General features: G+C 42.8%; 1 protein-coding gene, 1 long non-coding RNA gene and 1 pseudogene across 3 annotated transcripts; 1 reads left to right on the top strand and 2 right to left on the bottom strand.

Annotated features, from left to right (window-relative positions):
- Nucleotides 1-1,985: 1,985 nt before the first annotated feature.
- LOC133910618 (protein TRANSPARENT TESTA GLABRA 1-like) lies at nt 1,986-7,422 on the bottom strand (annotated as a pseudogene).
- A 1,320-nt stretch (nt 7,423-8,742) lies between these two features.
- Nucleotides 8,743-13,605, top strand: LOC133912730 (uncharacterized). Of its 2 annotated transcripts, none has more exons than XR_009908886.1 (4): nt 8,743-9,692; nt 10,738-11,106; nt 11,199-11,395; nt 12,067-13,605. It is a non-coding gene; the product is annotated as an uncharacterized LOC133912730 (long non-coding RNA). The 2 variants fall into 2 exon arrangements; XR_009908885.1 differs by having other exon boundaries at nt 8,743-9,218; nt 9,386-11,106.
- LOC133912729 (uncharacterized) lies at nt 9,795-12,746 on the bottom strand. The gene is made up of 10 exons (XM_062355618.1): nt 12,457-12,746; nt 12,306-12,389; nt 12,051-12,197; nt 11,677-11,958; nt 11,476-11,608; nt 11,207-11,369; nt 10,986-11,114; nt 10,708-10,902; nt 10,242-10,364; nt 9,795-9,945 (listed from the first exon to the last, which is right to left on the bottom strand). Exons 1-10 carry the CDS (start codon nt 12,719-12,721, stop codon nt 9,832-9,834), a joined length of 1,635 nt encoding a protein of 544 aa, XP_062211602.1. The 5' UTR covers nt 12,722-12,746; the 3' UTR covers nt 9,795-9,831.
- Nucleotides 13,606-13,964: the final 359 nt, after the last annotated feature.

Below are 13,964 nucleotides of genomic sequence, written 5' to 3' on the forward strand. Positions count from 1 at the left end.
CATAGGATGCATACGTAAGGATGATATCTGTTGTGGAGAAGATCTAAATACAAGCGCATCTAGCTTTGCATACCACTATAAATGTAAGTCCATCTATAACTTTAAGACATATCTTTCTTTACTTCATATTTCCTGTTTTACCCTAAGTAAATACACTCTAATAAAATGAAGTAAACAAGTCTCCTGCAAACTAGTAAGCGTGCATATATAACACGTGTAATAAATAATGATGCATACATAAGGATGATATCTGTTGTGGAGAAGATCTAAATACAAGCGCATCTAGCTTTGCATACCACTATAAATGTAACACGTGTAATAAATAATTTTACAACGAAAACATGCATATGAAATCAGTAATATTGCAACAAGAATTGAAATCTATCATGAGATAAAATAATTAACTGGATAAAGCATATTTATAATAACATCATGCATCATTACAACTTGACCATGCATACTTAGATAAAACTAAATAACTAGCATTAATTTTTCTCAACTATCTATATCCTGATGTGCGCAAGATATTATCGTACTACTTTAGAGATGTTATCTTCAAATTTGTTCTCGTTATACTTCAATATTTCTACCAAAAACTTTTTTCTCAATTTGTAGCTGTCCTGCATGTGCATTATAAATCAGTATCAAGAATAGTAATTGTACATGCTTGGGCTCATATGCTAATTGTACATCATTGTGCGATGGAGAAAACTTACACTATAAATTGCTGGTTCTAGTGGTCTTCCATTCCACAGGTGCATGATTCCTCTAGCAACAGTTCTTACATTGTTTATCTACTGTAGTGTGATCTTGTAGACCTTAATTTGTACATAAACTCTAAACCCTATATTTATATATTAATATATATTCAGAAGGGTCCACCCCTACTGTTCCCCTTAAAAAAATGAAATCATGTTCGATAGTTGTTCCCCCATAAGACCATCTCCAACAGGTACTTTAAATTTTCATCCTCAAAATACTATTACAGCATCCCCTATCACCAACACTGTAGCAGTACTGTATCATGAGATACAGGCTCTGTTGGAGTTGAATTTTCAGTGCTACAGTACACCGCAAAGTACTGTAGCACTAGAATTTGCAGATTTGAAGACTCCGTTGGAGATGGCCTAAAACAAGTTCAAATACCGCTTGGGCGAGTTGCTACTCGCTAGTACCAAAGATTGACAATGGTACTGCACACTTTTCGGTGGTAACAGTATTCACATAAAATATCATCTAAAAACAAAACACAATTTGCATCAGAAAAGAGTAGGGTAGCCTAGGAATTAGTAAAGAGCTTATTGGGCAAATGGCAACATGATTAAATTCCATAAGAACAGGATGAGAATAAGGTTCAGTGATGGAAGGAAAACTAAAGCTTCAAATGAGAGATTCCTGACCTACTAAACACTTTGTCTGCTGATATGATGCAGGATATTTACCTTCGGAATTGAATGAGAAGGGAAGGGGATATTGATATTTTAGAATCTCTTCTTTCATAATTTCCTCAACTCTTATGGCAGAATCTCAAATCATATATAGAGTATGTGTTTCATTGTCTGAATTCTGATCATAAATAGAATCATTTTCTAATGTTTGATCATAAGCGGAGTCTGAACTTTAAGCTAAGACTAACATTAAAAGCTTTCACCTCCTGGACATTATTTGGAAAGATACAGAGGAAGGGGCAGAGGATAGTGGCACAACTACAGAGTTCAATGGGGAATGAAGGAAAGCATCCTACGAAGGGCTTGCGTGCAGATTGATGTTATGCTTCAGCTGGAGTTTGAACCATTAATCTTTGATCAGTTGTCACAACCACACAAGACGGCTATGACCTTCTCTTGGTGTAAAACTGAACCTCCTTAAGTTGGTGAAAATTGGGGTTAGCTCGGAAAGATAGGGTTATTTGCATAAAGTAATGATGTAGATTGTTTGTCACTATTCATGTGTTCATCCTAAATGGCTAAATTCCAGGTATCCATCACATATACATGAATCTGATCCCAATTTTGATATTTTCATCACCACACATTTCTAAATATAGTTGAGCATTTACAACATGTGGTCAATAGTCCATCATAAATTGAACTTGGTGCACAAATTAGCAAGCTCCAAGCTTCATAGGACTAATCAAATGATGTTACTTTTAATTATTCCGCTTCCTACTGATCAGATTCTACAATTCCAAAACCTCACACCAATGTGCAGAATCACCTTCAGTTAAAGCTTAAACGCACTGCGATGAATCAACATGAACTATAGAAGTGTCAAACCAGAATGGCCATGGAACCAACCTTGTCAGACCCTGAGAAGCTGGATCTTGTTCTCAAAGGCGATGGCCATCTTGTCCGGGTGGGCGATCGCCCACTGCAGCTGGTTTATTTCAGCGCCTGCGTCGTACGCTAGCACAGGATCGATCCCCTCGACGGGCACAGCCGCTGCCGTCCCCGGCAGCTCCTAGGTCAGCGCCTGCCCATCGTCCCCAGCGGAGCAGAGGTGCCTGGTAGCCTGTTTGTTGCGCCCACGCGACCGCGTTGGCGCAAGCCAGGTGCCGGTGCAGCTCGGCCACCGGCGCCCCGGGCGTGCGTATGTTGAGCACGACGACGGCGCTGCTGTCCAACGGCGCAAGACCTTAATTTGTTTGGAAAAATTTGTTGCTGATGTGTACTATTTATCTATCGATGTATGGTCACGTCTCGAAATACTAATCACGTGATTAAATGTTTATAATTATTATAATATTATATTTTTACTTATTCATTATTTCAAAATACTTAGAGATAGTTTAGAGTCTTTTAGAAAAACTCTAGATATCTAAGTAGATGAAGAAGAATAGAAAAGTAGAATAAAATTAATTTTTCAGCACAACATCACCCTCGTGGTCTGACTATGATTTTTCATGGTCTGACCATCAGGGGGTAACAACATAGGCTTGCCATGTGGGCTTTCTACGGTTTGATCGACATTTCCCACGATCTGACCGTCATAGTCCAGAAGCTCCGCTTAAAAAAATCGACCAACTCTCTCACACTCTCGCTCTCACTCACCCTTTCACCCACACCAAGAGAGAGACCACCTCAACGTCCATGATGACCAGAGATCAACGGAGATGACTTCCTCGAGCTCCCTAAAGGCTTCCTCAAGCTCATTCCTTTCACCTTCGTCGTCGGTGAAATTTTCACACGAGTTCATCCACCTTGAACCCCAAACCACTCCGAAGCTAAACTCAAAATCGGAGCTTCTCTGGAATGATCCCCTCCAATAAAAAGCTTCCTTATATTAAGGTGGGACATCTCCTACCATTTTTTCATCATTTTAAAGCTCAAGTCGGTCCCCATGTTGTATGGACCCAAGTTCAACCTAGCCTAGGGCGTATCTATGAGGTATTTTGAGTTTAGCTCGGTGAATATTGTACAAATCACTTTAGAAGCACTCCACTAGTCCCATAGAGCATTTTGGTATCCTTCATGATCGAATGCCTCATCGGAGCCTTCGTCGGTGGCCCCGCAAAGTGGCGCTAGGAGGATCTCACGGTCTGACCGTCAATAGGCCTAGTCTAACCGCCAGATGACGATCTGACCACCGACATACCATCGGACTGACAATCAGAGGCCAAAACCTTCTACACGTCAGCGGTGTGATGACTACTTTACCACCGTTCTGACCACCAGCCACTTAAAACTATATGCACTTAAGTTGTTTTATCCGGGGTTTCAAACTTCGAAACCCTAATCATTTGGTGGTCTTTTGCAAATATTTTCGAAATGCGACTCTCTATCAATTTTCAAGCATGCATCATATGCACTCTTTTCCATCATTTTATTATTTTTGCAATACATTCTTGATTCGTTTAGAGAGTGTTACACTGACGGTCCAAGCGAGTGAAGGCGATGCCAATCTACCGGAGTTCTGTGAGCCAGGAGTATTAGGCAACCGCCAAGGCAGCAAGGTGCTATCTAAGCATACTCAACCTACTACTTTGGATCTCATATTGTATAACTTGATAAATTACGCTTTATGTATGTTTGTATCAGTAGTGAGTTTATTGTTGGGTTTAGATGGGTAGAATCTATGTTGATGAATTACATTATTTCTACCTTGAGTTTTTGATTATCCATATCGTTGTAGTCTTGATAACATTGTTAATGTCTAACTTATAAATTATTCAAAATGCTTAACAATGCACGAGTCCTCGGTAGAAGACGAGCAATGGCTCAACCATTGTTCGCGAGCTTAATGCTTACTTATTGTTTACAAACAAAATGACAATGATGTGGGTTGTATGAGATGTGAGAATGAGACGAGATGTGGGTGGTGCTAGGGGTATCTTTTGCATTGGAGGAGTTCCTTGGTGTAGTTCAGAAGAAGATCCCGGATGCCATAGACCGCTTGCATTATTTAAGCATCGTCTGTCGGTGCAGTTGACTTTATCACTTTCCGTACTTACTACATGTTACATATGGAAACGATAAGCCAAATACCTCTATAAATGTGACCTTTTGGCATACGAGTTGATGGTGTCATGAGCATAATAGGTTTGTAGGGGTATCGAGATTGCTCCGAGAGTAGTTTTGGATGACCTCCTCACCTATAAGCGCATGATCAAATGGTTAGAGTTTATTGGAAAATGTTGACACGAGTACCCCTTATGTGGGCCTGTGTGGATACGTGAGCCATATGATCCTTAAGTCGTGTAGGTAAAGGAGTACCACTGCAGAGTGTAAAAACAATTCGAATTGTTGTGTTCTTGGTCATGAGCATGCTTCTGTCTATTTTTATCAGTTGTAGAGTTTCCGAATTCGGGGATGTACGATATGAAATGGTGTATTGGGGATGGTTGGAAATGATTATTATTACATGAGATGATTCTAGTTATATTTATGTTACTTTGTTAGTTATAGGGTAAAAAGGTACTGTTAGTGAAGTATAAATGCTCACACATATGTGTCTAGATTGCTTACACTTATGAATTTACTTAACCTTGTGGTATACTCCTTGCTAATGACTTAAATACATAATTTCTGGAGTCAGATTATTATATCTACCAATTATGAATTAAGTGTTGTGAGTACCTTTATACTCACGTCGTTCTTTCAGATTCTACCAGTGAGGAGGAGGTCGTGTTTGGTTATTTCACGTCCGCTAATGTAGGTGACGGGAATGAGTAGTGTAAACTACTCGTGTGACATATTTTTAGGTAGAGCTTAAGGACATATAGCTTTACCAAGCTTTTGGTGTTGATAGGTGCTACTTTTTTGCAATTCCATGCCAGCCTGAGGAGAGACGTGCCGGGGCGGGGGCTTTCATAGACGATGGTGGAGTGCTCCTTGTCCCGGTGGTCAAAGACACGCACGGAGCCGTCGGCCGAGACTGAGGCGACGACCCCAGCCTCGCTCCAGGCGATGTCGTGCGCGATGGGCTGCGTCTCGACGACGACGCGGTCATGTCCCAGACGGTACAGGTGCTGTCGATGGAGGCGGTCCCGATGCGGCGGGGTTCAACCTCGTTCCAGTCGTAGGAGGTGAGGGCCGCGCAGAACCCACGGAAGTCACTGTATAGGATGATGGCAAATAATAGATAATTGGATGTATTTTTAGAAGAAAAATATGATTTAATTTTGTACAGTGACCGATTGATTAATTTAGTGGATAATGAAATCGTTCGAATCAATCACAATAACTCTAAATTATATAGGTATATAGAAGTATAAATGAATGATGGGTAATAAATCCACTACACCACTCATCTTAATTAGTCTGCACACTTTCATTTTTCTTCTCGTGCCTTAGGATCAAAACCTCGGCTAATTGAGCTGCTGTCTCCAGAGAATGGTATCCGTTCATTTTTATCTGTCCAGGCGTATATATGATGAAGTCTAAGGAAAAGTGCCACACCCATTACGATTAAATACATTTGATAATATTAGCATTGAACACCCTAACTCGAAGGGCAAATAAATGGAGCATTACTAAAGAATTAACTTTTTCACCATATAACCTAAGGTTCAAAATAATTTTAGAAATTAGTCCATCCCATAACAAAAATGTTAGTGATTTTTTTCCAGATTTTTACAATTTTATTTGAGACCCTAACAATTGTTATAAGTTATAAAAGTAGTATTTTTTTGAAGAATTTTAGTTTAAATTCTATATAGTTTTTTTGGGTGAATCTAATTAAAATGGGTTAGACATGGATTATGAAACACGTAAAAAAGGTTTAGAAGTTTTGGAGAAACAGAATACCACTGATTTTTAGAGATATTGGAAGACCATTGTGCCATAAACAGTGGCATTTCAATGGAAGAACTCCCGGAGGGCTCATTAAGTGGCGTGGAAGGAAAGAAAGATAAAACTGATATCAAAGAAGTAACTTCATTTTCTTTGATGGCATAAAGGGAAGTGAATTTTTTCATAGTAAATAAGGAATTTGCCCAACTCGGAAGCCGAAGCCGAGTGCTTAGGGGAACACTTATGTTAATGGAAATGGTAAACTATGGAGTTCTTAGATAGAATGCACCGATGAATGTTTAGCTTAAAATACATGGTTTCTACATGTATCTGTAGTTTTGCAAAATAAATAGGGGCAAAGCTAGGGCAAAGTGGTTGGAGTTACACAACTTCACTATAAATATAACAATATATATAAATAAGTAATTTTAGGATATATAGATTTGGTTTAAGGGGTGTACATATGATTAAAATGGACTAGTTTCCACTACAAATTTGCTTCACTGTGCACCCTAACTATATGTGGCTCTTCCCTTGGAAATAAACAACATAGAGCATATACTACTTCATATCGCAGAAGGATTCGGAGGCCATCCGGAGGCCTGCACGCCTCCCCATGATGCATGGCCCGCCAGGCGTGATAGAACGAACATTGCCTAAGGAATCGCGCCTCGTGGCTCCCTCCATATGTCTGGCGCTCCTGACTGCGTGCGCCGACTTTTCGCGTATCGCGGCGCGGCGCGTGCCAGTCATCCCATGTGCGTCGACGGGCGCAGTGCGACGTGTGGCGGTCATCCCTGGCCGTCCCATGTGCATCCATGAAATCCCTCGCCCTGACCCTATGCGAGCGACAAAATCAATGAAATTCCCGACTCCCAGTCCTAAGCTCTTCTCCCCGCTCCCCTCCTCAGATCTAACCACTTCGCCCCTCTCCTCCCCCGTCCCCGTGGCCAGAGCTCAGATTTGCGGCCATGGCGGGCGCCATGGGAGGGTTTGTCACACAGCCACACCATCGCACCCACCATGTTGGCATTCCCCGCAGCTCCGGCTTTGTAGTTGCTGCCTCCTCTTTCGCTGGCTCCTGTGCGACCCCTGAGGCCCATGCGTGGCTAGATCCGACGATGGACGAGGCATCCCGAGCGATGATGCCCCCCATCGTGTGCACTGAGCTCGCCACCGCAATCTTCTCCATCCTGGAGAGCAAGTTCCTATCTCGGCGCTCGCTCCGTTGGCGAGTTCAAGGGAACGGCGGCTGGCGATGAGGAAGAAATGCCCCCTTCTTCTCTATATAAAACGCGCGCTCCAGCGGCCAAGATGCGTGCATCACAGAGAGTGGGGAGCCATGGAGGTGGATCTCGAGGAGGCTGAGCAGGGCAAGGATGCAGTGGCCAGGCTCACCTACGAGATCTTCTCCGTCCTCAAGAGCAAGTTTCTCTTCGGCTGCGATGTCCCCGAGCTCTTCCCCCCAGCACCGGGCCCACACGTGCGTCGGTGGCCGCAGCCAAGGTGTGCGTCCTCTCCATTGAAGGCGGCCGACGTAGCACTTGTGTGGCTCGAGGCTGCGCTGCAGCGGAGCACGGGCAGCAAGGCCAAGCTGCTTGTCGACTATCTCCATCGACGGCGGCTTGCACCAGGTCGACGGGCTCCTCACCAGCGCAACGCTCGTCCAGCTTGAGGCCGTGCTACAATGGCACACGGGTAGCCAGGAGCCATCCTCCTCAACTTGACCGGTCGCGACAAGGTCGCCTACCACCGCTGAATCCCTGATGAGGTCGCCCTCCTTTGATGAACAGGAAGGTATCCACGAACACACTCAGTGCTTCATCTTCATCAGGTGTGGGGTCTTCGACCACTCCGATGCCTTCCTCTCCTCTGATCGATGATACACCACCACCAGCTCAAGTAAATAGCCATCCAGGCAGCCACCGAATGGATCCACAAGAACCACGCGCACCACATGTGGCCAATGTGGGCACCCATGTGAAGGAAAGGATGGTAGTTCCATCTATGGTAGGGAGGTCAACGAGAAGCCGTAGACCACCATCTGCTCCCATGCGCCTGCTGCTTCACCACCCCGACCTCGGCGTGGCCATCCTCCCCATCAGCGTTGGTGAGATCTTCCCCTTCCCATGTCGAGTGCTGCCAAGAGGGGCCTCTCCCGGTCATGCTTTCTGATTAGGGTTAGGGCCTAGGGATCACCGACAGCCTTGAGACTTAGAGGGAGGGGGGGGGGTCAAGGCAGACCGTCGGTGGGTGGCGGCAAGACGATGGTGGTGACGCCGATGTGTCATGTACCCAGGGATCTAAGCACATAAATCACTCTCACTGGATACTCATTTATCCCTTATTCTTTTTATCTATTTCATAATTTTTTCACATACTTCTTGAGCATAAACTTTAACGCAAATGAAAATTGTGATAAGCCATGTGTACGCATGCACATATCAAAATTTACCTTCCTTCCGTTTAACTATGCTATATCGGAATAATTGATATATTTCATCGACGTTATTTGTAAATCTAATAATAGTTAAACTTGTAAATGTCCATAAAGTTGGTGAAGCAGTTGAGCTTTGGTTTATTGTGCACTCCTAGTCACGGGCCGGCTTCAGCACCCTACACCTCGTTCCAGCTTTACCCCGTGCGCACGGCCCTTTTCTCCGCCCATTACATGTTCGACACAATGCCTCCCCGGGACAGCGGCCTCCGCCTCGTCAGCCACCGCCAGCCCGGACATATAGGTCTGCCGCCGCTTCCTGCGGCGCCATCCACGCGCATCGTCTGCCGCTCACGGCTCTCCATAGCCTGTAGGTCCGTTCGTTCATTTTTCTCTCTTCCGAGCGCCTGTCTGTCAAGATTACGGGGCAAGGCGCGGCACGAGCGCGGCGTTTACACGGCTGCTTCGCTGGTAACTGGCTGGTGTTCTTGATTGGCGGAGGTTGCTGGTCCGTGAGAAGGATGAGTCACGCTCACGCCCCATCACTTTTGGTAATTCTGATTCTGTACTCTCACAGTTGCTCAATGTTTTGCACATTTTCACCTAGATCTGTAGTCGAGTACGGTATGATGGCATGCTGCAATACATGGTCATGTGATTGCTGACTGCAATACTGGCTAACATACACACTTACATGACGCTGACGACAATTCGGCAGCCAATTTCTTGGAGGTTAAAGCTGGGACAGGTCAACATGAGGTCATCTGCATGCTGCCTCGGAATGTAAGCAGGCAGGTGCCTGAGAAAACTTTAGAAACAAGGTCTGACTATTCCTGATTTCTGTCAGCATCATATTATGGAATTTTCATGTCGGTCTGATGACCATTTAATCAGTTTTAGTTTAATGTTTGTCTGCATCTGAAAGTGACATTGCAACAGCAAGTAGGATGGAAAAGGTTAGACTTATGACCAACACCCGACGGGTCGTTTCGGCTTATGTATATATATTAATTATTATATTACAGGTAAATTGCATGCTATGTGGGGTCATCAGTCTCAGCAATTTGTGTGTGTGCGTGTGTGTGTTTTTGCATTCTTTTCTCATGTTTTGAATGGTTCTAACCTTCCAACAGCTTGCACATGCAAGCACTATGATCAAATTTGTCACTTGTCATCAGCTGTAACTATTGTTGGAACTTGCCCTTGGTTAATGAAATCAATCTTGTTCAGCCTAATGCAGCAGAGGACTTGCTCAGGGAGCTCCTCTTGCTTCTGGGCCTGCAAGATCGTAATAATGAATTAAAATTCAAACGGATTGAATATAAGATATTTCAAGAGTACCATCAGATAACTGCAATGTTAGTTATTCATGTGTGCGATGCAGTTTTTGGTGGAAAATTTTCCTATGGAAAAATTTGTGAACTCTGTGATTAACAATATTTGATGGATTTGTCTCACATGTGAAGAAGATAATAAATCAACACATAAGCACATCAATTAGTATGCAAATAAATATGAAAACTGAAGAAGTCTGATAGCTGCATATTTGTTGGAGAATCTAAAGGGAGATTTACCTGAATTGTCAAACCCAAATCGAGGATGCCGTTCTTTAGGCGTTCCCTGAATGATTCCAGTCCCTTTCTAGCGATGTAGCTGAACCGGTGTATATCAAGGTCTATCTCAAAGTAGTTCTCTTCCTGGTGAGGTAAGAGATGAAACATTAACTGGTGGTAGTATTCTAAGTTGTTCTGTGTACTAAATTGTGAAAGCATGTCTAACATATTGAAATGATCTTCTAGACTTTAGGGTAAATTTGTTTCAGTTTAATGAAGCAAAAGGATTTTCTTCCTTTTCTCAAGAAAATGGATGGATATAAAGTTGATATTGCAGTATCCAATATGCTCTTATGCAACCAATAGATGTTCATCAATGTCTCTATGTCATGAGTTGATACTACCACGTAATTTTACAATCTGATAACCACCTAATGATTTGAATTGTGTTATTTTCTAATTCAAACAAGGAAAATCACTTATTTACCTCATAGAAATTATGTTGGGGTCGTGACAGGACTGGCTTCTCATTGTATGCCTGGACAAGCTTCCTCTCCGTGGAACTCAACTGAAGGTCATCTGGGTTGACCAATCCAGCCATGATTTTCAATCGATCTCTGTAAGAGATGGTAGATTCTGATGCAAACCCTTTTACCTTCTCAGATTCATTGTCAAAAAATTTCTGTAGTCAGAAAGATTCTATTAGCTCATAGAAAATAATTTTGTTTGGGGAGTACAAAATGGTGGTGAAATGAAAAGGCTAACCATGATAGATTCCTTGAAATGTTCCAAAACCTCCTTGTCAAAGTACTCAGATATCCTGAAGTACAAGACGAGGCTCAAACCTTCTCGGTCGCTGTTGCCGAGGAACATAGCAGCAGGATAGGTAGGCATCTGTGATTTAAACACAAAGAAAGCTTGTAACATGAGAACATCACATAATCCGCAAGCTATACCTACTTTTATGTAATTTTGCAGGAGAGTACCTGGATGTTAACAATCAAAAGTGATGGGAGCTTGTGGTGTGTTTTGACTTGTGGAAGATCAATGTGCTGAGCGATGTGTTGAACCTTCTTGGGGCAGGCAAACAAGTCCACACCGATTGGATAATAAGCAGCATAATTTGGAGCTGCACATTTTTTCTTGTCCCTGAAAAGATCAAAATAAGAGGTTAGGTATGTTCAGCTTCATATTTATAATGTTAGTTAAACATATTTGATCGCATTATATATTATTTCTGAGTTTATTATCATACTTGAGGAAGGTTTCACTCCTCAATTTGAAGAGGGATGGATCAATGCGTGACCAGCATCCTGTAGTTGGGTTTTCTCCTCCACATGGGATCGTTAGCCCTCCCTTTGGACGGACAGCATATTTCTTACATTTACCTTCAATGAGACTTAGAACATTAGGTAGATCAAGAGGGGCATCAAAACGAAACAGACACTGGACTTACTGATTTCACTGCCATCTTCATAGCCATCGCATGATGTTCTCTTGTATGAGAGATGGATGACTGTGGACTTCTTTTTTGCTGGGCTGCCACCTGTCAACTGCTGCATCTTGTCATTGAAGCTGATAGAGTGCAGCAGCTTGCGTAAGCGGGATGGAGTGGGGCTCTCCTTGTTCGTATCATCTGTATCATTTTTATCCTTCAAGCCCTTGAAGCTAAAGGAGGTTGGTAGGCACTTGCTAGCACACACGGACATTCTTTGGCTCCTACGTGCAGGATCATCACCTTTAAATGCAAGAATATCAGATAAACTGTAGACGTTGTTGGATCTTTGTACTGGTTGACTGGTTATTCCTTTGAGGTGCAATTGTTCATACCATTATCTCTTTTCAGGTACTGTTCAACAGATAATGTCATGGGCACACCACGGCATATGTCTCCGATGCGAGTGAGTGCGTCGGCAAAACGGGAAGTGCTCTCATATTGCTCCTTTTGGTTCTCTTCGTCCGTGGATGGTGAACTATCTGCAGAAGAATTCAAATCTTCAGCATTACAGTTACAGCTTCCCAAGACATCAATTTGCACAGCGACCATTCGTAATTCGTAAATGGTCAAATTTTTAATATTCTCACCTCCATTGACACTCTTGAATTCATCATCAGAATCATCTTCAAGAATACTGACAGAGTCAAACCAGGCATCTTCATTGCTGCAACCTACAACAGTATGAGAAAATTTGGTTGATCCATTGCCTCTTACTTGTCAGCTTAAAGTAAATTCTACCTTTAGGGTCCCTCTGGCTGTGGTGCCACTGCATCTGCCTAAGGTGGAATGTCTTGGAATGCTCTGACTTTCCATGGTTTGCTGTCTCGACATGGACAATCTCACTCATTGAGAAGCCGGTCATGCGTCCTCTGGAACCGCTCAACTGTGACTTTGGTGCCTCTGGCATGATGGATCGGGAACGGCTGCGGCCTCGTCGTCCTCTGGTGTAATACCTCGCTGGCCTCCTCTGTTCAAGAGCAGACTTGGAAGCACAGGAACCCATGGTGATGGATACTTGTTTGTGTATGCCGCTTCTGATATCTTGGATACTCTTTAGAGGTATTTTACCTTCAGAGACCCTATACAGTGTGGAGGTAGAAATGAAGGCCTAATCTGCAAGCACAAGAACCTATGTTTGATGTATGTTTCCAGCAAGCTTTCAAAGGATCTGCATGCGGAGGGTGGGGGATGTAGTGATTTCAAAAGATCTGCAAACTTTGAACAAAGAGCACTTGCAGCTAAACAGATAAAAGTGAGGGAATGTACCAAGAAACTTGATAAGCAGATTGCAGAATTACCAGATTGCATGCAACAAATGCAAATGGTGTACACAAAGCAAGAGACTTGCAAAGAGAGGGCAATGGAGAAGCCAGCAGCTGTTCTGCTACATAATGGTGTAAATTCATGATTAATTAACTAGTTTGGAGAGCATGTACTGGTTGGTTGGTTGGCATTCTGCATTATAGGCATTATCTTAGGCTACAAATCATCTATTTTTTCCTGGGCAGGGAATTTTTTCGGCAGGCTGGGGGACCACTTTGAACTTCAGGGAAGCTTCTTTTTCAGTTGTTTGGTTTGCAGAACGAAGAAAGATCTTCCAGTTGAGAAAAGATATGTTTAAGCAGGTCTGTCTTGTACTGTAGGTAGGGGGATGCTATGCAATCAATGCACAGATGATGCCGTGTTTCCCAGGGGTTGTAAGGGTATCTGCATATGTTGAAGGATTTGTAAGGTCAATGAGAAGCAAATCTATGAGAATAATCTGTAGGACAGCCAGCAATGAGCTGGGAGAATCGTCCGGTGAACAAACGAATTGTAAGTTGAACAAATTTACAAGGTAACCACATATTTTGGTTAGACTTCTATAATGAAGGAAAATTAATGTTACATGAAGTGACTAATAATTGTTGCAACGGAACCACCTCTTGGTGGGATATTGGAGTCGTGAGGTATTTTACACACAAGTGTTTTTAGTGGTATTATTTGGAGACATGGGGACATGTGACGGGGTTTTTTGGGTGTGATTGTGGTGTACATTATCCTTGTAATTGAAAAAAATCGTTGCAATCATTTTGTTCACAGAGAGTAAAATATATTTATCTTTGTTTTCTGGGAGGAAATATTCTTATGTTCAGGAAAACACCATTAGGTGAAAGAAAATGTACTCAGGAAAGCACTTAACTGCTATTATCATGAGTTTGAAACCACAGTATGCTAAAATAGTAGTTCTGTTTAGAATTCAGTAC

The sequence above is a fragment of the Phragmites australis genome, chromosome 3 (genome assembly GCF_958298935.1).
Source record: "Phragmites australis chromosome 3, lpPhrAust1.1, whole genome shotgun sequence".
Taxonomy (NCBI): domain Eukaryota; kingdom Viridiplantae; phylum Streptophyta; class Magnoliopsida; order Poales; family Poaceae; genus Phragmites; species Phragmites australis.